The sequence below is a fragment of the Rousettus aegyptiacus genome, unplaced genomic scaffold, assembly GCF_014176215.1.
Source record: "Rousettus aegyptiacus isolate mRouAeg1 unplaced genomic scaffold, mRouAeg1.p scaffold_m13_p_12, whole genome shotgun sequence".
Lineage (NCBI taxonomy): Eukaryota > Metazoa > Chordata > Mammalia > Chiroptera > Pteropodidae > Rousettus > Rousettus aegyptiacus.
In genome coordinates, this window is record NW_023416287.1 from 9,982,877 (window position 1) to 10,008,499 (window position 25,623).

Consider the following 25,623-nt stretch of genomic DNA (forward strand, 5'->3'; position numbering starts at 1 on the left):
AATGTCCATTCTCATACTCTTATTCAACCATAGTGCTTGAAGTTCTAGCATGTGTAATGCAAGAAAAGTAAATAAAGGGCATATGAATCAGAAAGGAAGAAATAAAACTGTCCTTATTGTAGACAACATGATTGTCTGTATAGATAGTCCCAAGGATTTAACAAAAAAACTCCTAGAACTAATAAATAAATTGAGCAATTTTACAAGATACAAATAAGCATACAAAATTCAATTTTCTCTATAGTAGAAGTGAACATATGGACACCGGGGGGAAAAAAAAAACAAAACAGAATACCATTTACTTTGCTCAAAGAATGTAATACTTACATGTAAATCAGTATAGGGCTTTTAGCCTGAAAACTACAAAATGCTGATCAAAGAAGTCAAAGAAGAGATAAATAAATGGAGAGCCATATTATGTTCATGGATGGAAGAGTCAACATAGTAAAGATATTGATTTTCTCCAAACTGATATACAAGTTTAAAGCAATTCCAATCAAAATCTCAGCAAGAATTTTTTGTAGATATAGACAGGATTATTTTTAAAATCTACATGAAAATTCAAAGGAACTAGAATAGCTAAAGTAACTTTGAAAAAGATAACTAAAGTGGGAGGACTCAGTCTTCCCAATTTAAAGACTTATTCTATAGTTACAGTCATTAAAACCATGTGGTATTGGTAGAGGGTAGATAATTATATCAATAGAACAGAACGGAGAATCCAAAAATAGATCTACCACATATGCATGATTGATTTTTGACAAAAGTGTTAAAGCAATTTAATGGAATAAAGATAATTCTTTAAACAGACGATTTTGCAGCAATTGGTCAATGATAGGAAAAAAAGAAAAATTAAAAAGGTACCTCAACCCAAGTCTCACACCTTATCTAAAAATTAACTTATGAACATAAATATAAAAGATAAAACTATAAACTATTAAACTTCTAAAGAAAAATGTGAGAAAATTTTCAGGGTCTAGGGCTATGCAGAGTTTGACGCCAAAACATGATGTAAACAAGGGAAAAATCAATAATTTTTACTCCACCAAAATTACAAATGTTTGCTCTGTGAGAAGCTGTTTAGAGGATGGAAAGACAAGCTACCAACTGGGAGAAAATATTTGCAAACTACACATCTGACAAAAGACTAGTTTCTAGGATATATGAAGTACTCTTAAAATGTGACAGCTGGAAATAAGCAGTCCGGTCAGAAAATGGGCAAATGACAGCAAGAGCTAATTCCCGGAGGAGGATATACAGACGGCGACTAAGCACATGAAAAGACGTTAAACATCATCCGCCATTAGAAAAACGAACCGCAATGAGATATCTCTCTACACCTTTATCCGAATGGCTAAAATAAAAACTAGTGACAACACCGAATGCCGGCAAGGATGTGGAGAAACTAGATCACGCGTACATCGCTAATAGAAACGTATAATGGTGTGCACACTTCGGAAAACAGATTGGTAGTTTCTTAGAAAAAAAAAAAACTAACTATGCAACTACCATACAACTCCTGCGAATTTATCCAAGAGGAAGGAAAAGAATCCTCCAAGTTCACACGTACTGATGACTCACCCACCTCGGGAGAAAATCGGATAAACAATCTCCACAGCATTAACTGATAATTCCCACTGAGTGCTCGCTGTGTGCCAGGCACTTTGCTAAGGATGCTAAGTGCATTATCTCATTTAAACTTCCCCACAGATCTCTTGTCTGGTAGAGACCCTTACTACCATCACTCATTTTCTGGGTGAGTAAACTGAGGCTCAGAGACTCGGCTAGTTTGTGGCAGAGTCAGGATTTGAACCCTGGTCACATCAGTCATTGCTTTAGTCTTCACCTTGTCGTTACCGCCCATTTCACAGGCGAGTAAACAGTGGCGAGGAGAGATTAAGCCAGGTGCCCCAGGTCACAAAACTGCAAAGTCGTCAGGCTTAAACTCGCGGCAAGCTTCCTTGGTTAATGTGCCTAACTTCTTCTAACTTTCCCGGGCCTCTTTCACCCGGTCCGAGGGAGCAGGCACCACCCTTTTCCTCCGGGAGGAGTAAGGGGAGGGCTGGTCCCCAAGCAAATCCCCTCCCCGGACACTCCCCCAGGCTTTAAGTCGGAGCCAGGGGGCCAGAAGCCGGCAGTCCCGGGCCGGCGGGCTCCCGGGTGACCGCGCGGATGGCGGCGCTGGCGGCAGTGGCCAAGAAGGTGTGGAGTGCGCGGCGGCTGCTGTTGCTGCTGTTAACGCCGCTCGCGCTGCTGCCGGTGGTCTTCGCCCTCCCGCCAAAGGTAACGCCTCCTCTGCTCGTGCGCCCCCCATCCCGCCTCCCGGGTGGCGCTACAGGCAGGACCCTCTCTTCCCAAGCCTCTGAAGCGGGGGTGCCGCCGAGGTCCCAGTCTAGACAGATCTTACTAGATGCTCCTCTGCCCTCTCCCCTTTAACCTGCGTAGGCTGCTGCGAACACCCCAGCTGAGTCCCGCCGGGCCTTCTGCATCGGCCTTCTGCATCGGCTCACTTCTGCAGGAACGATCTCTCTGTGCCGAGCTCTACCGTCATGCTTGGCGCTGTGTTGCACATTTCCCTTGATAACCCCAATGAACACCAATGAATGCCAAGCTGTGTGACCTGGGGCAAGTTGCTTAACCACTCTGAACTTCAGTTTATGCATATGTAAAAATGGGGAAGTGATAGTGCCAATGCTTAGAGTTGTGGTAAATATTAAATGAGGCCATACAGTCAGGTGCTACATAAGCAGCACGTGCTTTTGGTCAGTGAAGGATGGCCAATATGGCAGTGGTCCCACGAGATGATAATGGAGCAGAAAACTTCCTGTTGCCTAATGACATGTAGCCATCCTCACCTTGTAAAAACAAACCTACTATGCTGCCAGTCTTATAAAAGTACAGCACATAAAATTATGTACAATGCGTAATATTTAATAAATGACTATGTTACTGGTTTAAGCACTTATTATACTACGTAGTTATTTTATAGTATACTGTTTCTATTTACAAAAAAAAGAGTTTGCTGTAAAACAATATGCCGTGTTATGCCATCGGGAGCCCGTACATCTCGTATTTGCTGGGCCTCCCGATTGCATCATATTCTCTTGTGCTTGATTTAGTCTCGTACTGTTTTGTACAGTGACCTGCTGTTCAGGCTTGTAGCCCAGAAGCAATAGGCTAGACCACATGGCTTAGGTGTGTAGTGAGCTGTACCTTCTAGTGTAAGTGCCCTCTATCATGATGACGAAATTGCCTGAAGACGCATTTCTCAGAATGTAGCCCTGTTGTTAAATGGCGTAATACTATATATGTAAATCTCTTACAACTGAGCCTGGTATACAGTAAGTGCCTGATAACACACTGGCGAGTCTTAATCCAGACACCTTGCATGACAGCTGGGTTTAAAAAATGCTTACCGGGAGGGAGGCACATCATCTCATTTAATCCTCAGAGGGGGACGATTATTTACCCCATTTTCCGAAGAAGAAAAGTGAGGCTCGGAGAGATGAAGTGACTTGCTCAGAATCACAAGGCAAGCAGCTGAGCGGGGTTTCAGTCCCTAGCTTGTCAAAATCCAGAAACCGAGCTTTTTCTTGACATTCGAAGAAAGTCTAGAAGGTCAGAGGCTGAAAACTGATGTCAAGAGTGTCATGACGCAAATCACCGCCAATGGGGGCTGGAAGGAGACGGTGCTGCGGGTCCTTTTGGGTTCCTCAACTGTGCCCAGCCCATCTAGGGCATCACAGGGGAGGCCTTAGGCTCATAAGACAGGCTTCTGCTTCCAGAAGTTGCATCACCATACCTCAAGGAGATACTAAATGTTTGTAAAACCAACGAGAGGGTGTTAATTTAGTGGTGCATTACTCAGCACCCACCAGCAGAGACCACAGGAGCTGGGGCAGGTATTCAGAGAGGGCTGCCTGGAGGAATGGACCCTCTTTGGGCCCGGGGAGTGAGGAGGTGATACCAGATGGTACCAAGGAGATTCAAAGCTAATACATAAGTAAGTCCTTTAGTGTAGAAGTAGCCAAGCTATTAGACTTTCTTGACGTGGAAGAGAAAAACAGGAAATGCTGCAATAAGGATAAGGTCACTTTTCAAAAACCATTTCATCCTAGGCCACTTGCTGACGTCGGGACTTTGGACCCACCTCCTTTCTTCTTTGAATCTCACTTTCCTTGTCCGTAAAATGGGATGATCACCGTGCTAGTTTTGAGAATTGATGTGAGGAGATGAGAGAGGAAGTCGCCTCCCTTTGCAAAACACTATTGGCGGAAGAATGGATGGGTCTGTGAGGTCCCAGTGGGGTTCCAGGGAAGAAGGGATGAACCTGGGTCTCTCTCCTCAGTGAGGGGTTCTGGAAACTCCTTTCTCTCTGCTCTGCCCTCTAGCAAGATTTGTGAGCCCAGAGCCCAGCCAGGTGTTACCTGAAGCACATAGTATTTGAGGGGCTCTGTTTAAGAAAAAGCTTCATTAGCTGCAGTGAATCTGTTTCCATGTGAACCCCAGTGTGCACAGATAATGTAACCCCCTGCAATGATGGTAGCTTGATGCGCAAGGTGTTTATTGAATATTTAACTCTTACTTTGTGTTAGGCACCATGCTAAGAGCTTGGCGGGCATTGTCCTATGTAATGGCCACATAACCAGGGAGGCATCTGCTGTTAGTATCCTTATTGAACAGATAAGGAAATAGAAGCTCAGCGAGGTTAGGTGACTTGCTCAAGGTCACAGAGCCTGTACAAGGTCAGAACACAGGATCTGTATTTCTGACCACTGCACTTAACACTCTTCCTAGAGTTATAAATGAGTGAAAACCTCTCTTGGTTCCCTACAGATTCCTGGTGGGGACCCTTTGTGCAGCCTTGGATGTCGCTGCCTCTGTAAGTGGCTGACAAACCAGGGCCTCCTTCGAGGAGGCAGGTTTGGTTTCTTGAGAGAGCTTAGCCTTCTTCAAAGTCTGTATCAGCATAATCAGTCTCCTCCACCATATCATAATATATAATACATATAACGTCCAAGAATATATCGATAAATATATTGATAATTATTACACATAATTATCATCATTCTATTCTTGGATGTTAAAAACGAACATGTTTCTCAATCTTAAGTACAATGTGAATAAAAACATCCTTAGAGAACATTGAACAGAAAACATTGCTGTTTTCTATTGATCTGTGACACACACTTAAAGTAAACAGAGTGGGTCTGCTGCGCAAACACAGCTTTGAGACAATCCCTGTAATCTTAATCAGTTTTAACCCTATAATAACTTCTCCGAACACAGGCTGGTGGTCTGACAAAAATATTATGCTGGCTGTGCGAACGTAGCTTCAAGGCAAGTGTCCTCATTGTTTGCGGCACCCCGAACATCAGATTGTCACTTCTAAGCCTCTCTCACACACAAAGTCTGGAAGCACGAATGCGAGTTCTGTTGTACATGCGGGTTCCCCAAAACTTGCAAAACTGCAGATATTAGGTTAGGGTAGAAGTTCGAGATGCTTGGACGTTTGCCATATGCCCCTCGTTGGGTCTGGTTTTCCAGCTTGATGGCATCTCCAGGCCACCGCAACCCCGAGGTTCTAGGAGTCTGATTAGTCAAAAGGATTGGTCCTCATGCACCTGTCCCCTGGCGACTGGTGAGCTGAGCTTCGGAAAGGCTAGGGTTAATCTGAAGGGCAGGTCTGGGGGGAACAGTTCTTACATTATGTCCTCCTGGCTCCAAATGCTGTCAGCAGGGACAGAAAAGAGTGGGATGCACTTCTGGAATGCAGTGGTTGCAATTTTTAGCGCCATTGGAAATCCAGCTCTTGCTACAAAGAGTGCTGGAAACTTAGGAAGTCAGGACTTTTCCAGAGAGCTGGAAAACTTCCCCTTAAACATTCCCATAAATGGCCATCCTGGGGGTTGGAGGTTTGGGGGAGCTGTTGAGGACTACGAGACTATTAAAGTGCTGGCCCCATGTGCTTTCAGAGAAGTCTTGCCCCCTTCCCCACCTTGCACCCACTGAAAGCAAATTTAGCTAGACTCTCTGGCCAAGATGCGTTCTTACAATGGGTCCTTCCAGGTGACTCTTTCTAAAGATGCTTCGAGGAGGAGGTATTTGGGGGTGCTCTAGGCAGGCCTGCTATAGAGAGCGTTGTGCAGGCTGTACAGAGCACAAGGGGCCTTGAGGAAGCAAGTGAGAGCAAACCAACCTACATTCCACACACTGAGCCATGCGCCCTAGAGCAGTGCTGAATCTGTCTGAGGAAGAACCTCTTTTCCTAATTTGCACAAAGATATCAAGTCTGGCTAGCAGCAGACTTGTTCTGAGGTGGTAGATCGTTTGAGGGGGAATGGTAGTATACCTATAAGATCAGAGGCTCACTTTTTTGCATTTGTCTAATTCTTGGGCCTGGGGCATTTAGGTGGGTAACTAGGAAAATGATCATTTCATTCCTAGTATTGAGTCTTTGGAATCAGAACTAAATTCTCATTCCACGTACTCATTCTGTGACCTGGGGCAAGTCATTTTACTTCTCTGGACCTCTGTCTTTATTTGTAAAATGGCCATAATATCGGCTTCCTCCCTGATTATTATTTGGGCCCAGTGAAATCATAGACTGTGCCTGCATCATAGCTTCTTACTTTTTATTCATTGCTCGAGGTAAGTTTTACCTCTCCCATTCTACAGATGAGGAAACTGGGACTCAGAGAAGTTAAATGATGGAAAGAGCATGGGTTTGAGTTGGGAAGACCTGGGTTTGGGTCTTGGCTCTGAAACTATGAAACAGGGGAGCCTGGGTTGGAGACCTCATGTTCCTGAGGCTCGGTTTCCTCATTTGTGAAGTGGGGAGGACTCACACCCTCCCAAAGCGATATTATGAGAATTAAGAGAAGGTATAGAAATTGTCCAGTGCTGTGCCAAACATTGTAGGAATTTATAGTAAATAACAATTGCTAATTTCCCCCCATTTGTCATGTGCTGTTTTAGATGCTTTTCCCATTTTCATTCATTTACTCATCTCATCAGCCTTTAGAAGCAGGAATAATGATTACCCTCATTTTTACAGATGAGGAGAGGGAGGCACAGAGAAGTTAGGTAATCCTCCCAAGGTCACGTGGCTACTAAATATTACTTCAGTCTCTTCTCTTCTCTTGGTGCTGGGTTTTGGCAGATAGGGTAGCCAAGTTCTGACAGGCCTTTGAGTCTTCCCCTGATGGGGGTTTCCCAGAAAAGACCACAAGTCTGGCCTTGTGGACCAAACATCTCTGGACAGATACTTCCCAGTGCTTTTAACGTGCATCATCTCACTGCACCCCGGAGAGCTTGGGCAGGGAATTTGTCCACATGCACCTCGTCAAAATAGCACGAGGTCTGATCATTTCCATCATTCAAATACCATCCGCAACGTTTTTGCCAGATCCCCTTACTGCTCAATATTATTCACTTAATTACATTCCTCTCTACTTTTTAAAAATTTATTTACATAATGCCTTACTGCCCTCTCTCCTTTAAAAAAAAAAATCTTAAAAACAGCGACTTAGGAAATTTTATGTCAGGACCATGTATGGAAAATCAGAATCCTGAATGACTAATGGAAACAAACTAGCAATAAATAAATAAATATTCATTCTGGTTAATTCTGGCTACATACAGCTGCCCGCTTGAAGCTGAGGGCCTGACACCTGCCCTTTCTTTGTTATAAGGGGAGAGAAATGATCAAGAGAGGAGTAAAAGACAAGCTAGAATCAAACTGAGACTTCATTTTGGAGGGAACGAGAAGGGAGAATTGAAAAGCCAGTAACCTTGGTGTTTTTTATTGTCCTGGTGTGAATGGTCCAAAGTCTTCCAGAGTTGGCCTCTCTCACTGCCAGAAATATTGGACTCGCGGCCTGTATGTGTATGTACACACATATGCCTTGTTTGGAGATTCATGAGATCGGCTGCCAGGCCTGGCTACCTGGTTTCCTCGTCTGTAAAGTGAGTGGGGCTTCTAGGTGACCTTCCTCGTACCATGCCACTTGGTGGCTGATAAGTAAAGGAAGTCTGCCGGCATGTGGTCGGCTGCACAGCGACTCACCAAAGATGCCAATGTCCTATTCCCCTCAACCTGTGCATGTTACCTTACACGGAAAAGGGGACTTTGCAGGTGTGATCAAGTTAAGAATCTTGAAATGAGGAGATTATTCTGAGTATCTAGATGGACCCCACGTAATCACAAGGTTCCGTACAAGAGGGAATCAGGAGGGTCAGAGTTAGAAGGGAATGTGATGTGGGCCCATAAGCCAAGGAATGCAGGGAGCCTCTGGAATCTGGGAAAGGCAAGAAACGGATCCCTTCTAGAGCCTCCAACAGGAACCAGCCCCATGCACGCCTTGACTTTAGTCCAGTGAAAATTTCGGACATTTGGCCTGCAAAACTGTAAGAGAATCTTTATGTTGTTTTAAGCCACTGCTTAAAACATTTGTTACAGCAACATCAGGAAAGTAATATATGGCAGAACCATACTCACAGATATGTCCCGTCACGGGGGCTTGTTCCTGGGATGCAAACCCTTGTGTTCAGGAGGGAGCCTGACTTGGCAAAAAAGGTCCCAAGATGTCAGAGCATCAAATACAGAAACCAGAAACGTGATCGTTGCGGTCTCCCATGCTCTTCTCTTTCCTCACTGGGATCCAGCCTCACAGGCCTTCTTGAAACTGGTCAAACTTCTTCCTGCCTCAGGGCCTCTGCACTTGCTGTTCTCACTGCTTGAAATGATAGTGCCATTGATCTTTCACAGCTGGATCCTTCTGGCCATTGAGGTCTTAGCTCCAATGGCGCCTCCTCTTGTGAGTCCTCCTTGACTATCCCTTCTCAAGAATGCTTGCCCTCCTAATCCCACAAAACACTCTTTAGAACAGCCTCCTGTTTTATTTTCTTCGCGGAATTTGTCCCCATCTGAAATGATCATTAATGTTTGCATCGTCTGTCTCCCCCACTAGGCTGTGAGCAATGAAAGGGACGGAAGGAAAGCCCATGTCTGTCTTATTCCCTATAGCATCCCCAGTGCCGAGGACAGCGACTGATTTGGTACATTTTGTACTCAGTAAACAAGTGACTGAATAAAGTTAGACTTGAACCCAGCTAGCTCTGATTTCAGAAGATACTCACTTTTTAAAGCCTCAGACTGCCACCAATTTGTGGAAGATTCGAGTTGGAATCAGTGTTTCCAGCCCTTTCATTTTTCTGCTGTGTTGACTGAGGCCCAGGGGGGGCATGGAAGGATTTTCCCAGCTTGCCCCAGCCAAGAGGTCCCAGGGCCCTCATCCATGCCCTTGCTATGCTCTCATCGTCAGGTTTGACCTGTTGCTTACACAGACCCCTCGGCCTCGGAATGGTTCCTCTGAGGCTCCGCCAACTTTCCACTTTCCTGGAGCTTCTGCCAGGTGTGTAAACAGGCCAGCGTAATTCCCCGTGATACGGCAGGGAGCAAGATTCTGTTTCCTGACCCGACTCAACAGGACAGTGCCCTCTGGAGTGATGAGCAGCATTTTCTGACGCCCCTAGACCTTGAAGACACAAAGTCAGAACCCTAGCCAGGCCGGACCTGGCTATATACAACTGGCCTGGAACAAGTCACACACGTGTACCGGAACCGCTCTCTCTAGCCGAGATGCACCAGGGAAGAGACATACGGGCCATACCACCTCCCGGCAAGTCATTTCCCACCCTAACCTCGGTTTCCTCATCCGCAAAGTGGGCATACTGAAACCCACCTGTTGGGAAGATATGACAGTGCCTGTCACATAGTAGGTGCTCAATAAAAAATTGCGACTATTGCTATTATCAGCAAAATAGGGATATGAGGCCCTCGGTTCCACTTGTCCCTGAAATCCACAGGGGCACCGTAGTCAATGAGAATGAGCCTGTGGTGGAGGGGCAGGGGAACTGAAACAGAACAGAACGGCCCAAGAAAAACACCGGTAAAGGGTTGGGGAGCCCAGGGGTTCCCCTACCGATCCCTTCTGCTCTTCTCTCCTGCAGTCCTTAGCAGCAGCCTGGGCTGAAAAGGGGATTTGATTTCAATAACATTAAGCTGTCCCACATGAATGTGCTGGTCCCTGGGAGGCTGCAGGAAGTGAATTTAAGTTTGCTGATGTCTTGAGTCACATGCCTTATTCATGCCCTTTCCTGTGTCCCCCAAGAGGCCTCTGAAGAGCCATAGCCAATGCCTCTCTAGCACTTTTTAAGTGCCAGGCACTTGAGATTTGCTTGCTAGCTCATTTATGCTCACCATAGCTCTGTGGGGCAAGCACTGTTACTACCCGCATACACAGATGAGGAAACTGAGGCACAGAGTGGTCTAGTCACTTGCCCAGGCTCCCAAGGCTTGGAAGTAGCAGCACTGGGATTCAACCCCTGGCATTCTAGCTCCAGGGTCTGTTCTCTTAGCCACACTGTGCAACGCAGGGGTGATGGACCCATTTTACAGGTGAGGAGGCTGAGGCTCAGAGGAGCAAAGCCGCTTGGCCCAGCACCTTACAGCCATCGAACGAGTAGCAGGGCTGGCATTCAAGCCTAGGTCTGCCTTGTCGAAAGCCCATACTCCAAGGTTTAATGGAAGCAGAGGAGGAATGGAGCGATTATACGAGACGGGGTGGGGAACATCAAGGAAGGCTTCTCCGAGGAGCGACACATCCTTCTAACACCGGAGTCAGGGGCCGGAAGTCTCGGGGGCTCTCTGGAGACAGGAGCTAACATGGGTGGTCAAGCATGACGAGTAAGAGCTTAGGTGTGGCAGCTTGGGTTCAAATCCTGGCTTTTTAATATGCTATGTGACCTTGGGCCAGTTACGTAACCTCTCTGTGCCTCAGTTTCCCCATCTGAAAATGAGCGTGCTACTAATTAACGATGCTTGGAAAGGGCCGAACAGATGTTGGCTGCCTTCATGAATGAATCACCTACTGTGTTCTGGGATCCAAAAACCACTTGAAATCAGTGGTTCCCAAGCATTTTGCTCCCCAAGAGACATTTGGCAATGTCTGGAAACACTTTTGATCCCACGTCAATGGAGTCGCTACTGGCATCTAGTGGGTAGAGGCCTGGGGATGCTGCCAAGCACCCAGCCATGCAGAGGACGGCACCGCAACGGAGAGTGCCCAGGTGTTGGCGGCGTCGAGGTAAGGAGCTCTGTCCTAAGTGCATTCGTTCTTTGATTCCCCAACAAGGCTGTGAGGCAGGCAAGGCCAAGTCCCGTGTTCTGTCAAGGAAACGGAGGCCTGAGAAAGGGACATGCTTGCCTCTGGTCACACAGCCTGGCGGAAGGCCTCACAGGGTGGAAAGGGTTTGGAAACAGTGGGCATTCCAGGCAGGACAAACCACCCCTGGCCTCCCAGCCCCGCTCAGACGCCAGCTCTGGGTGCCACTGGACGGGGCTGACCGTCCCCTCTGCCCTCTGAGCAATCGGAGGGAGGGCACGGCGCCTTTCCCTTTGTTGGGAGAAATAACAAGAGAAACCCTTGTTCGCTGCCACCTACAGCCCCGATTGTCCCCTTGCTTTCACGTGGCGCTTGCTAGCACCTTCCTCCCATGACGAGCTGGCGAGCTGGCGCGCTGGAGGCCTGGGGTTGAGGGGGAGAGGGAAGGAAAAGCCTTCCTGCTCCTTTTAACCATTTCCTGCCCCTGTCTCTTGCCCCTTTGGACTAATCTGGAAAGGGCTGGAACTCAGTCAGCAAAACTGCTCCTGGTGCCCGAGCAGGGCATAATGCAGAATCCAAAAAACCGAAGCGTAGGCAGTTTCTTGAGACGCGAGTTCAGAAATGTGGTCTGCTGTGCTGAAACCTGGGACTAGATCATGGGGTGTCCAGGCCTGGGGGAGCCTGTCAGGGCCCCGAGGCAGGACCTTGCCTGCAGCCCAGCTCCCACCTCTTGCTGGGGGTGCTAGGGAAGACGCGAGGCCTGTTCTGAGAGGACCTTCTCACCCCCACTGACCTGGACATCAACCGGGCGACCCGGCTCTGTTTCCTGACGCTGATCTTTTTCTTCTGTGTGATCTGGACCTCCTTCAGACCTCGGCTTTCCCTCCGTGGAAGAAGAGTCTGCCCAGAATCACCGGGCGGGTGCACCCCCCAAGATCACTTTCTGAGGGGGAGGGGGCCGCATCGTGAAAGTATGAACTTTAGCACCAGACTTCTTGGACTCGGTGTCTCTCTCCCCCTTCCTGACTGTGTGACTTTGGGCAAGTTACTTAGCCTCTCTGTGCCTCAGTTTCCCCCTCTGTAATATGAGGACACTGATAGGACCTACCTCATAGGGGTGTTGTGAGGATTGGTTCACATACCTGAAATACTTTAGCCTGCGCATGGCATATAAGTGGTACTAGGTAAATATTTGCTAATATTATGGTTATTATTAGTAGTAGTAGTAGTGTTGTTATTTGCATTACAAATGAGCACATGGATCTAGGGGTCTGGAAGGGCTTTATCATGGATGAGGCTTGTTCTTGGCCTCCTCCCTTTCCTCATTGTGCGGGCTCTTGGGTTCTCTGAGCTTTCCTTTTCTCCCCTATAAAAACGAAATAAAGGTCATTCCTGGAGGTTGCTGGGCAGATTAAATGAGACAGTGCTTATTCAGAGAAAAGCCTCAGTGAAAGTTTCCTTGCTGTTTTTAGTCTTGTCCTAAAGCCCGGAGCCCCAGAACTCTAAGTGAGGGACTGTGGGCAGCGGAGGGTCATTGTCCAGAGTGGCTTGGAAACGTCACAGGTCAGGCCATGGCAGCTGGGGTCGGCTTCCCTGTCACTCACCACGTCAGCTCCAAGGATGCCTGGGGCAGGACCAGAGTGGGGCGGGATGATGGTAAATCACAGAGAACTGAAACCTAGCGGCAGACAGACCCCCAGTGCCCGAGAGAAGTTAGGCAGGGCAGCGGGCACACAGGATGCGGCCACTGCTGATCCAGGATGGACCCCGGCCTGACCAAGAGCTTGCTTTGTGAGCGGGGGCAAGGAACTCCCCCTGCCAGCCTCAGTTTCCTCGTCTTGTCTCGGAGGCCTGCCTACGTCACGGGGCCGTGGTGAGGGGAACCAAACACTTTGTCAACAGTCAGGTGCCCCGCACACAGTGAAGTGGTACAAATCCTATCTGTCTCGTTCACGAATGCACCCCCAGCACCTGGCCGGCAGTAGGTTCTGAATAGATGTTTCCAGAATGAATACAGAATCGAAAGGTATTCCTTGAGTATTTGCTGTGTGCCAGGTACTGTTCACAAGTGGTTAATACATTCAGTTAAAAAGTATCGAGCACCTGTGACACACCGTCTCCTGTTCCCAGGGCGCACAAGTCCTTATGCTTATGGAGCTAACATCCCGGGGGTTGATTAAAAACAAACTGATACATAAGTAGGATCTGTGGTATGTCGGGTGATGATAAGAGCTATAGAGAATGAGAAAGCAGAGAAGTAGGGGGCAGGGAGTTGGGAACGAGGTAGTGCAATTTTCGAGTCAGGAAGATTTTGTTGGGAAGGGGCCCTTTGAACAAATACCTCGAGGGGATGACATTTGACCTGAAGGAAGTGAAGCCCGGAGCACATGTAAAGAAAGCACGTTGCTGTGTACAGGTGCGAAGGTCCTGAGGTGGGAGTGTGGCAGGTGTTCCAGAAACATTAATGACCTTCCTGGGTCCTCACCGCAACCCCTTCAGGAGAGGGACCCTGGCCCCCTGATCAGAGAAACTAAGTTGAAGAGCCTAGATGGGGTTTAACATTAGAGCCCACCCCAATGCCTTCAGGCTGGATTTCATTTCAACAAGAGAAGGGCCTTCGAAGGTGTAGGAGCGGCTGGTGGAGAAGCCCTGAGTGGGGCTTATATGCACCCCCACCCCCTGCTGGGAACTGAAGGGCAGAGAGACTAAGGCCCAAATAGAGAAAGGAGCCGCCCAAGGTCACACACTGGGTGCGCCTCTTTTTTGGGACAACTTGTTCTGTCCTCCTGGGGCTGAGCCAGGCTGCTGGGGGTTCCTGGGTCCAGTGGGGCTCCCACCCACCCCCACTCACCTATCTGGCTCAGGAATGATTAGTGAGGCCCAGTCAGCCATGGCATGTAAGCCACCCCAGGAACGCTTTTAATGAATGTCTCTGAGTACTTGGTTGTACGTCATCTGCTAATGAGTCCAGGGGACTAACACACTGCAGTCCAGAGGAAGCCTGGGCGGACAGGAGTGGCCGGCCTCGGAGGTTTCCTGGAGCAAGTCGCCCTCTCTACTTTCTCCTCGTTTTCTCCTTGAGTCTTAGGCCCAAATGGACCCAGGCGGCCCCTAACTGCTTTCTCAGAGCGTTTTCAGGCACAGGGGAAGGGCGGAGGGAGCTCTGGTTGGAAATCAGGAACCAGGCTCCTGGGTCGCCTCAACTATTTCCCTTTGGATCACCTTGGGCTAGTTTCTGTCTTAACCCTCTGTGCCTCAGTCTCCTCCTCCAGAAAGTGGGCACACTCAGATCAGCTCGGCTTGTCTTTAAGACCGAACAGACCCAGAGGGGATGCAAAAGGACCTGTAAAGTGCTTTTCTGTTGAGTGTTTGTCCTTTCATTTTGTTGAATAGAACCTACCGGAGTGCGTGAGGAGCAAGTCACAATACATAAAGGGCTTAGCCCAGCAACTGCATGTAGTAAGTGCTCAGTAAACGCTGGCTGTTATCACTCTGTGCTTGTCATTGAGCCTGGGCAGTGAGCCAGGGCCCGTAGGGCTGGGACTAGGGCCCTGGGCTCAGACCACCACGGTGGGAATCCCTTGCTAGGAGTGCACACGAAGAAGTTGCTGAACCTCTCTGTGCCTCAGTTTCTCATTTCTAAACGGCGTTGTGTGATGTGCAGGTGAGCTAGCTAATGCATGTCAAAGGCATTGCTGGGTGCCTGGCCAGTGTAACCCCTCAATAAATGCAAACTTTATTATTTTCATATGCCATTCACACTGAGGCAGCGTGACCCTGGGCAAGTCGCTCGAGCTCTCGGAGCCACGATAAACTGAGCCACATGTAAATGGGGACGGCAGCTTAGCCGCCTCGTGGGGCCGTGGGTGGTGTCTAACAAGGGAACCCACAGAAACCGTGCCCGGCACATATAAGTGCTCACTGTGCGTACCCGTCTTGAGCAGGCACAGCACTGCCCTGAGGCCACGAGGGAGAGTTGCTCGAGAGACCGGGGGAGAGATGCGTCCAGAATCACGGGGCTTTCAAAGAACCGCCACATCCAAGTTCCCTTTGATCTCCCTCCCAGCAACTCAGGATTGCATAACATGCTTCCCAATTTAGGGACGATGACATGGAGGCTCAGGCCTCCTGTCAGTCAAAGTTCACAGCTTGAGTGTGGCAGACTGGGATCTGAACCCAGGACCGTGTGACTCCTGGTGGCCTCGTCACCCTGAGCCTCAGCTGGCCTCATTTAACTCCCTTTCTCCAAGTGGAAGCCACATGCCCAGATGCCTCACGGCGTCCGCACAGAGGGTTGCTCTCGGGCTGCCTGGGTCCGCTGGGCGTGTGCTCCAGATCCCTTTCTCTGTGGGGTCTATACCTATGTGCCACCTAGAGTCATTACCTTCATTCCCACATCAAGTGCCTTATGGATCACTGGGGCGAAACTTCTAATGTAAAGAGGGCAAGACGTACACTCAAAAGCACAGAGCCCATCGGTGGTAGGTAACATTTTAAATATAGATAGCTTAGATCGCTTACTCGGCCACGCATTGGTCCCAACACTTTTTCTCCATTGACGTATCTAATTCTTCAACAACCCTAGGAGGATGAAATTTTTATCGTCATTATCATCACCCCCATTTTACAGGTGAGGAAACTGAAGCACCAAATCAAGTCACTTCCCTTAGGAAGCGACAGAGGCAGGATTCGAACCCAAGTTCTCTGGCGTTGGCTGCCAAGCTCATAACTCAGGCTCCTTGCTTCTTGGCATCAGGTCCAGATTCCAGCCCCCGTCTCCTAGCTCTTTTCCACTGATCCCAACAGCTCCTGCTTCCTGGGGGCGGGCCATCTCCCAGATCCTCTGTCTTTGTGGTAACTCTGCACCACCTTGGTGGCTTTGCGATGTTGTCATTCCCGTGTTATCTGTGAGCAAACGGAGGCTCCAAGTGGGAAAGCCATCTGCCCAAGGTCACTTACACCAGGAATGGGTGCCCGAGCCATGATGCTTCAAACCCTGAGTGGCTCCGGAGACTTCGACAACTGCTCGGTGCCAGGCCTGGGGTGGAGGTGGTGGGCGAATACCGAGAGGCTTAAGGCATGGCCTCTGCCTTTCCAGAGTTCAAAGTTCAGGGCTCCCCACAGCCCTGGCCATGGACACTGCTGGGGAACAGGCTTCTCATGGGCAGCAGGAAGGCACCGTAGTGGGCAGCTGGCCCCAGTCCTGCTCCCCGAAAGGCCTGCGAGAGCTTGGGCACGGCCCAGTGCTCTGACAGAAATGCCTGCTGCAACCCACCAGGGAGCTGGCGGGGGGGGGGGGGGGTGCAGGGACGGGAGACAGAGGGGGTGATGGTGGTGGATAAAGTTTCCGGATAGCTCCTGCCTCTGGCTCAGACAACAGACCAGTTCTTTTTCTCTGCCAAGTGAGTGATGGGGGCAAGTTTGGGGGCAATGGGAAAGAAGTCGCCTTGTGTCTGCCTAGAAGCCATTCCCTAGGTCAAAAATTAACTGCCTGACATGGCATTTTCTTTCCCCCCAACCCCACCTCTGTGTGTTTTGCCTACAGACTTTAATCCCTGTGATAAAGGATTGGCTAAATCTGAGAAGCTGGGATTTCTTTGGCGGGGGTATCATAAGGCTTGCACTAAAAAATATCTGGGTTGGGTTGGCAGGAATAAGGCTGCTCAGGGACCGTGGACCCCTCCCTGCTTTCTTGCTCCTAACCAGGGACAGTAAGCCAGATGAGGCACCCAGGGAGCGCCGCTTAAGCTGGGCTCACTGTCGGGGTCGTGCACCTGCCTCACCCCAGTCCCAGCCCTGCCCCCAGCTCCGGCTGCCTGATAACACTTAGGGTACAGTAGTCTTCTAAGGAAGTAAGGTAAAACAAGTCCTAACCTGTGACTGTCTGGGTGACTTCAGGCAAGCTACTTTTCTTCCCTGGCAACCATCGTACTAGGGTTGGATCGGACCAGGGTTTCTCAACCTTGGCACCATCACATTGACACTAGGGAACGGATAACTCTGTTTTAGGGGCCGTCGGATGTTTAGTAGCATCCCTGGTCTCTACCCACAAAATGCCTTTAGCATCCCCCCTCTCATTATTACAACCAGAAAAGTGCCCAGACACATGCCCCTTGGGGGCAAAATCACCCCTGTCGAGAACCACTGGATGAAATGATCTCAGGTTCATTCTAGCTCTCAGATTTTAAGAATTTATTTTAAGATTGAAGAAGAGCAATTTTGAAGCCCGCCTTTAAGAAATTAAACTTGAATCATTAATAATAAAGTAACATCGATATATAATTATTAATGATTAAGACAATGTAACAATAGCTCTAATTTTTTGAGCACTTTCGTGTGTCCATCACTGGATCAGTGAGTCTCTTGTATGAAATAAATTGCTTTCCAAGGTAGGTACGATTATTGTTTGCCCACGGCATGTAAGGAAACTGAGCGTGAGTATGTTAGGTAGCTGACCCAGTATCATACGGCTGGAGTGTGGAAGGTCTGTGTTTCGAGTTCAGGCTTGTCTGACTCCAAAGCCCATGCTATTTCTACTGTGCATGTTGATTGTAGAAAGATTTTATAATACCGATGAACAAAAGGCCATATAGTACTTCCTGAGGACAAAATTACTAGGTGGAAGGCCCTTCTGGTTTAAGTTGGTGGAATCCAGACTTTTCTATTCCATCTCCCTTTCTGAAGGAGCCCGAAGACAGCAACAAAAAGTAACAAAGGGAGAAGAAAGTGTCTTCTTCGATGAAGACGGGCTGACCACAATCCCACCCCCTGTGTGTGAAGAAGAGGCGACAGCGGTGGTGGGATCTGGACCACTCGCAGAAGGAAACCAAGAGCGGCACTGGCCTCTGCAGCTCGTGGGCAGGATGCAGACTTCTCCAGAGTATTTTTCAACTCTGTGAGCCCTTCCTAATCCTGGCAAAGCCTGGAGCATGCACAGGGGGAAGGGAGAGTCCCTGAGATGCACGTGGCAGTACAGAGTTCAGATGAATTGGCTGAGGAGGCTTGAAGACCCTTGGTGAGAAGCAGACTATTGGAAGGTGGGTGGAAGATAAAGGATGGAGAATAATCAGCTATATGGTTGTAATCGTTCTAGTTTTCTCTCTCGGTTAGTCAAAGAGACATAAACGCTCAAAGAGACACAGAAAAACTGTAATGTTCTTGGGTGTCGACACTTAATCTTCAGGGCAAAGCTGGTGAGAAAACATTCCGAGATGACCAACAGCGCTAATTCTGAGACACCTGCTGCCTCGGCTTCTGCCCGGCCCCAATCGCCACTCTTTCCTTGATCACAAACCTGGTCTGAAGAGAATGACCCCAGTCCTGTGATGAACAGCCAGCATGGGACCCACGAAAAAACGTGAGAAATAAGAAGAAAGGGGACATCAAAGATAAATATTAAGATTAAAAACCGGAAGAGTGGTGTTATGAAGTAAGGGAAACTACTGAACAGATACACCTCCATGAAATATCAAAAAAAAAAAAAAATTAAGGAAAGGATTTCAGTGGGATCCCCTGTGATGGAGACACTCCCAGATTATGATTCCCAATTTGCAGATGAAGAAACTCAGGCTCAGAGGGTTCAGTGACTTGCCGTTAGAATTCACTAGCAAAACCTCTATCCCAGGTCCCCTGGCTCTCAGGCCTGGATTCTCTAGAGCAGCTCGGTCCAACAGAACTTTCTGCAATGATGGAAATGTCCTATGTTCACGGTCCAGAATGGTAGACACTAGTTCCATGTGGCTACGGAGCACTTAAACCGTGGCTCATGTGACGGAGAAACTGGAATTCTAAATTTCATTTAGAATTGGAATAGATTGAAACTTAAATAGCCCCACGTGGCTGAAGCTACTGCATTCGGACAGCCCGGCTCTAGAGATTTCCTGGGACTGTTTTCCCTTCTAAAAAAGAAAGCTGACCACTTTCCATTTCAGGCCTCCCCCAACTCCACCCACATCAAGGTCTTCTGAATCTGGGCTCTGGGGTCGGCCTCGATAACCGAGACTAGGCTTCTTGCTCTTGGCACCTGTCTTCTGGTGTGTAGTCTCCTTTAGGCTCATCCATATCTGGTATTTTCAGCTGAGTCATGCCAGCTTTTGATGGCCAGGAGGGATAGGCTGGGGGGTTGAGAGAGATGTTTCACCTGGAGCCACAACACCACATACCCTGGGCCACCTCTGCTTCCCTTCTTGAAGCGGAGCCTCTGGACAGAACAAAGTGACCAGGAGGCAAACCGCTGACTCAGAAATGATGCAGAAAGTGAGCCTGCAAAATGAGCCGCCTCCCTCAACCTCTGAACCTCAGAAATTAAAATTCAAAGGGCCTTGGAATCTCATGACTCTACGCTTCCACCCCAGTGTACCCCTGAGGGCTTACGAGAAGCCTCCATTTTGCAGACATGCAGAACTGATCCTCCACGTGGCCCAGGGGCCGGTCTGATGTCGCCAAGCAGGGCCCAAGAGGCAGAGGTGGGACAGATATGCTGCGGCCTAAAGTAAAATCATGGATCCGCCTGTCCCCGCCCCCCCCGCCCCCCCACCACACACCTTAGTCCATAATTTAAATAATAATCGTTCCTGGGAATGACGAGATCTGCTCTCAGGCTCTACGTGCTCCCGAAGAGACCACTCTTCCTCTCCACGCCTGAAAATGGAGATTTTAAAATGGAGCAGGGATTTGTACTACGTCGTCCTGTGATCTCTATTAGGGAGGTCATAATGTCAACAAATAAGAACTGCTTCAGCAAGAACAAGGCTGGACAGTGAAGATCAAGCCACAACAGTGTGATCAGAGAAAGACTCCCTGAAGAGGCGACCTTTGATATGAGGGCTGAACAACAAGAAGGAGCCAGCTGAGCAGAGGTCAGGGTCGTGGGGGCCAGGCAGAGAGGACAGCAGGTGCAAAGACCTGGAGGTGGGGATGGGCTTGGCCTGCTCAATCTCCGAGAGCCCCCCACTCAGTGTTCGTAGGGCCCAGGTCTGTAGTCCCGGCCTCCACGCCTCCTGGGAGATTTTTGCTCTCCCAGAATTCGGTTCTGTCCTCAAGGCCCAGCAGGGGTCTTATTAATCCCCCACCAGATGTCTGGCATCCAGCTGGCAATTATGAATCCTTTTGCCCACAGGAAGCTCAGCGGGGGCAGAGAAGCTATTCGGGGTTATCTTGGCCCTGCTCCATTCCCTAACAAGCAAGGTAATGAAACACGCTCTTGACCCACTTACTGCCAAAGCCCCTAGTGGGCCAATGATTGACTTCTTAACTCCTCTCACTTCCCTTGGGTCACCTCCCCAGCTGACACATGCTGTGTCTGGAGATATTCCTCTACACGGGACTGATGTTGACATCTTGGCAAGAGTACCCAGAGAAGGAAGGGAGAAGGGAGGGAGCAAAAGAGGGAAGGAGAGAGAGAGAGAGAGAGAGAGAGAGAGAGAGAGAGAGAGAGAGAGAGAAAGAATATGAATTGAATACAGGTCTGGAATTCAGAGACTTTAAAAGGCAAACTTTGCAACCAGGATTTCCCCACATAGCTCCCTACCCCCACTATATATAACGTGTGGCATTAATACATTGCACAGAAGGACTCACAGGATGTCATCCCTGAAGCAGATGTATTTGAATGTTCATAACAGCTTTATTCATAACAGCCCCAAGCTGGAATCGATCCAAATGTCCGTCAGCAGGAGGATGAACAAATAAACGGTGATATATTCACAGACTAGAATACTACTCAGCAACAAAAAAGAATGATCTAGCAACCATCTGGATGAATCTCACAGGCAGTAAGTAAACTGAGCAAAAAATACAAAAGCACATCCTGTCGATTCCATTTAAGCAAAGTCCAAGAACAGGCAACAGCCAACCCACAGCAATGGAAATCACAGCAGTGGAGGGGGCTTGACGAGTGATCTGAAAGGGGTGACGTGGAATTTTCTGGGGCGATGGAAATGTATATCTTGATTGGGATGTTATAGGGGTCAGTACACTTATCGAATTGCAGACTGTACTTTTACAATGAGTGCATTTGGTTATGTGTAAATCATAGCTCATTTGTAAAGCTGATTTTTCAGAAAAATCATGTGTATTCTGCTCTCCAGCTGTTGGTCTAAATGCATTCAGTGAGGGATGTTCTTCTGCTATAACTTGGATGAATACTCCTACAGACCTGTGACTTTTCCCATCACACTCAGAAAGTAATTAAAATCCTCCAGTGATTTTAATACACAAACGGTCTCAATTCAGAAATTGGAACAGTCAGTTCCAGGTGGTGATTGAAACGCGGAACTTGGTTTGAAGTCTTTATCCCCTCCCCCGGTGCTCCTGCGGCTGGGGGTGGGGGAAGAGAGTCAGATCTTTCTCTCCTGCCTTCTCCCTTAGGGTTTCTCTTCTGCCTCTTTTTCTAGAGGAAACTTCAACATTCTAATGAGGTTTCTGGCATCCACTGTGAGAGAACGGGGTTGCGGGGCGGGGGGGGGGGGGGGGCGGTGCACAAGAAGAGACCAGGGAGTAGGGGAGAGCTTGACTGCTACTCTCTTATAGTCTGCTCCCCTCCAGTAGGTTTCCCAATGGTCTGCCCCCAAGTGAGCCTTTTTGGGGGATCTATATAGAAACAGATCTCTAATGCAGGATTTAAAGTGGCCCTGGGTGGAACATCTCTCTTTAAGACCCACATCTGGTCCTCAAAAACACTTGGGCTTTTCCTTCTCACATCTTTGGAGTGCTGCCCAGTTACGGTCACCAGATAAAATACACAGTGATCAGTTTGCTTGGAATTTCACGTGAACAATGAAAATACAATCCCTGCCCTACTAGAGCTTACATTCTAGTGGAGGAGGAAACCAATAAGCTATAAAATCTGCCTTTAGGGTGTATGATGGTTCATTTTATGTGTCGACTTGACTGGCTAAGGGATGCCCAGAGAGCTGGTGGAACAATATTTCTGGGTATGTCTGTGACAGGGTCTTCATAAGAGGTTGAACCAGTAGACAGAGTAGAGAAGATCCACCCTCTCCAATCAGCTAAGAGCTTGAACGGAACGAAAAGGGAGAGGAAGGGCAAATTCCTCTCTGCTTGATCTGAGGCATCCACCTTCTCCTGCCCTTGGACATCCCTGGTACTCCAGGTTCTCGGTCCTTCAGACTGGGCTCAGGGCTCACACCACCAGCCTCAGATTCTCAGGCCTTCAGAATGAGACTGAATTACACCACCAGCATCCCTGGTTCTCTAGCTTGCAGATGGCAGATCGTGGGACTTCTTGGCTTCCATAACCATGTGAGCCAATCCTATGATCAATCACCTCTTCTGCGTATCTATGTATATATCCTATTGGTCTTGTTTCTCTGGAGAACACTGAATAATGTAAGTGATGACTTGTTAAATAAAGAAAAATAAAGAAGGGTAAGGGGGTGGAGATGGGGGTATCACGCCTCTGTGGTACCAGTAGCCAAGATTCGGGCTGCTACTGCTTAAAACCTGGCCCATCTCTTAGAAGCTGTGCGTCTCCAGGAAAGCCACCTCACCTTTCTGAGTCGTGGAAACTAACTGTCTCCAGCTGATTATCAGTTTCCTTTGCCGACTCACAGGGTCCCAGCCCTAAGAAGACTGAATTGGCCAAATTTGTGTTTCTGTTGTCTGAATGTTTGGATATGTTGGCTCCCCAGGTGGTTCCTGAAGAGCTGCTGGCAGAATATGGGGATTCCCAGAACTTCTGTAAACAGCATGCTCTTTCTTGTGCTGCTGCCCTCCGCCATCTTTGTTTGATGTACTGGGAGTACCTGGGACAGGCCTGCTCCTCCGTGTGCCTCTGCGGGATACTGGGGCGATGCCCTTTGGCTCCACTGAGGTTAAGAGGGCTTCTCTTATAAGGACTTGGTGTAAGGTGTCAGCTTCCTGGGGGAGTCCCAGTTTGGAGCTCTGGAAACATCTCTGACACCTGTCTGGTCTCATTTTCCACATCTGTAAGGCCAGGGAAGCTCTACGTGATGATCTGACTGTCTGCCACTGACTTCCCAAGTCAGGGATGTCTTAGGTGCTGCCCATGTAGGTGGAGGGGAGAGAGAGAACTGAGGGGCCCAGTGGTTAGCTCCCCACCCCACTTTTCCCAGGAAAACTCTCTTTTAACTAAATTTTTATTTTCGGGGTTGTCTTGCTTTATACACTGTGATTCAATATACAATTTTGCTTGTGCCAAGTGCTGAAAGTTATAAATATTTATAGATCTGCGATTATCTAAGGTATCTCACCCCTGAAATGCAGGGGCCAAAGACTCGAGCACTTACTTTTGCCTGGTTTAGGAACTGAAAAGATAATAAGAAATCAAAACTCAGGGAACTTTTGGTTATTAGATTTGATTCTGCATTATTGTTTTTGCTTTCAATCTTTAAAGTGTATGTCCAATAACTTGATGCTAAAACAGTGGTTTTAAGTCGTGCTTATTTCTTTTACAATTATTCTTCCTTACCCCCAACAATTAATTTTTTTGTTTGTTTGGTATTCTGAAGGATAACTGATTGTATTAACTCTGGGTGTCTATTTTATTTTTCTGCCTCCACGAGAGTTTATCATAAGTTTTCTATCACAATAGATAAACTAGTTTTTTCCTCCAATTATTTTTATTATGGTAAAACACATAGAACATAAAATTTACCATCTCAATTATGTTTAAGTGTACAGTTCGGTGGTGTTAAAGACAGGCACGGTGTTGTGCAGCCATCACCACCATCTGTCTCCAGAACTCTTTCATCTTGTAAAACTAAAACTCTCCCCCCACTAGACAACAGCTCCCCATTCCTCCCCCCCCCCACTTCCGGCAGTCACCCTTCCGCCTTCTGCCTCTGTGCGTTTGACTGCTCTAGGTACCTCATGGAATGGTATCGCATTCATCTTTTCGTGACTCGCTTATTTCACTTCGCGTAATACCTTCGAGGTTCTTCCATGTTGTGGCATGCGTCAGAACATCCTTCCTTTATAAGGCTGAACAATATTCAACTGTGTGTTATACCACATTTTGCTCATTCACTCATCCGCTAATGGATACTTGGATCGCTTCCACATTTTAGCTATTTTGAATGACGCTGTTGTGAACATGGGTGTACAAATACTCTTTCAGATCCCCGCTTTCGATTATTTGGCGTAATACCCAGAAGTGAAAGCGTCGGGTCATGTGGTAATCCTATTTAAGTTTATGAGGAATCGCCACGCCGTTTTCCTTAGCTGCTGTCCCATTTTATATTCCCGCCACCAGTGCAGGATAAAGTACTTTTTGTTATTGCTATTCGTGGAGTGCGCGCTGTGTGTTGGCATCCTGCTGCATGCCGGGTATGGATGTGGCAGTCACTTCCGGTGCTCCTTCCACATCCCCACTGGTACTCACCGTTCTGCACACGCCAATAGCTTCTTCCTGTGCCCAAGACGCACAGCCTGAGTGTGTTTGCTGGCTGCACGTGGGGCAGGCTGAAAATGCTGGGGAGACAATGCTTCACGAGTAGCCCTCAAACTGTGATGGCCAGGAGCTGGCAGGTCAATAGCCCAACTCCCTTGTCTCCCAGGGGGTCAACTCTGAGGCATGTATGATCTACACTGTCTCCCAGGGTCCCCATCAGGATCGAGCCCCAGGAGCCCACAGTGTAACCTCCTGAACACACTCCGTATTGGCTTCCTTCTCTGCTTCACTTCTTTACTACCCTTCCAGAACTTTCTGGGATCCCTTTTTAAGTAAACTATTTTCACTCTCATGCTCATCTCAGGGTCTATTACTAAGACAGTGGGGTATTTCTTCCTCAAACAGTCCTATGAAATGGATAGACATAGCTTTTCCATTTCCTAGTTGAGCAAAATGAGGCTCAGATAGGTGATGCCACTGGCTTGAGGTCAAAGCCTTACCTCTTCACTGCCTCCCCGAGGAGTGTGCCTTGATGGGCCCTGCTCCAGGACCTCTTCTCCCTCTGCCACCCCGAACTCTGCTGACCCTCCTGAGCCTGCATTTCCCCCCTGCAGGAAGGCCGCTGCCTGTTTGTCATCCTGCTCATGGCGGTGTACTGGTGCACAGAGACCCTGCCCCTCTCGGTGACAGCCCTGCTGCCCATCGTCCTCTTCCCCTTCTTGGGTATCCTGCCGTCCAGCATAGTCTGCCCCCAGTACTTCCTGGACACCAACTTCCTCTTCCTCAGTGGTCTGATCATGGCCAGCGCCATCGAGGAGTGGAACCTGCACCGGAGGATCGCCCTCAAGGTCCTGATGCTCGTTGGGGTCCAGCCGGCCTGGTAAGGCCAGGTAACGGGTCCAGCCCAAAGGTGGGGAGGCAGAGGGACCACGTCTCCTGGAGCCAAAATTCACTCTTGTCCTATCCTCCACGTACTTATTCATTCCTCAGATATTTAATGAGCCCCTCTGTGTGCCAGACACAGTGCTAGGCTCTTGGAAGGGGCTATTCTCAGAAGCACATAAGAATTACTTAGAAAATTCG

General features: G+C 48.5%; 1 protein-coding gene across 1 annotated transcript in view; it reads left to right on the forward strand.

The window, feature by feature from the left end:
- Positions 1-2,132: 2,132 nt before the first annotated feature.
- Positions 2,133-25,623, forward strand: part of SLC13A3 (solute carrier family 13 member 3) — a 63,336-nt gene continuing 39,845 nt past the window's right edge. The window contains exons 1-2 of the mRNA XM_016121222.2: positions 2,133-2,283; positions 25,155-25,420. Coding sequence (XP_015976708.1) covers positions 2,173-2,283; positions 25,155-25,420 — 377 coding nt within the window. The 5' untranslated portion in view covers positions 2,133-2,172. The remainder of the gene's footprint in view (positions 2,284-25,154; positions 25,421-25,623) is intronic.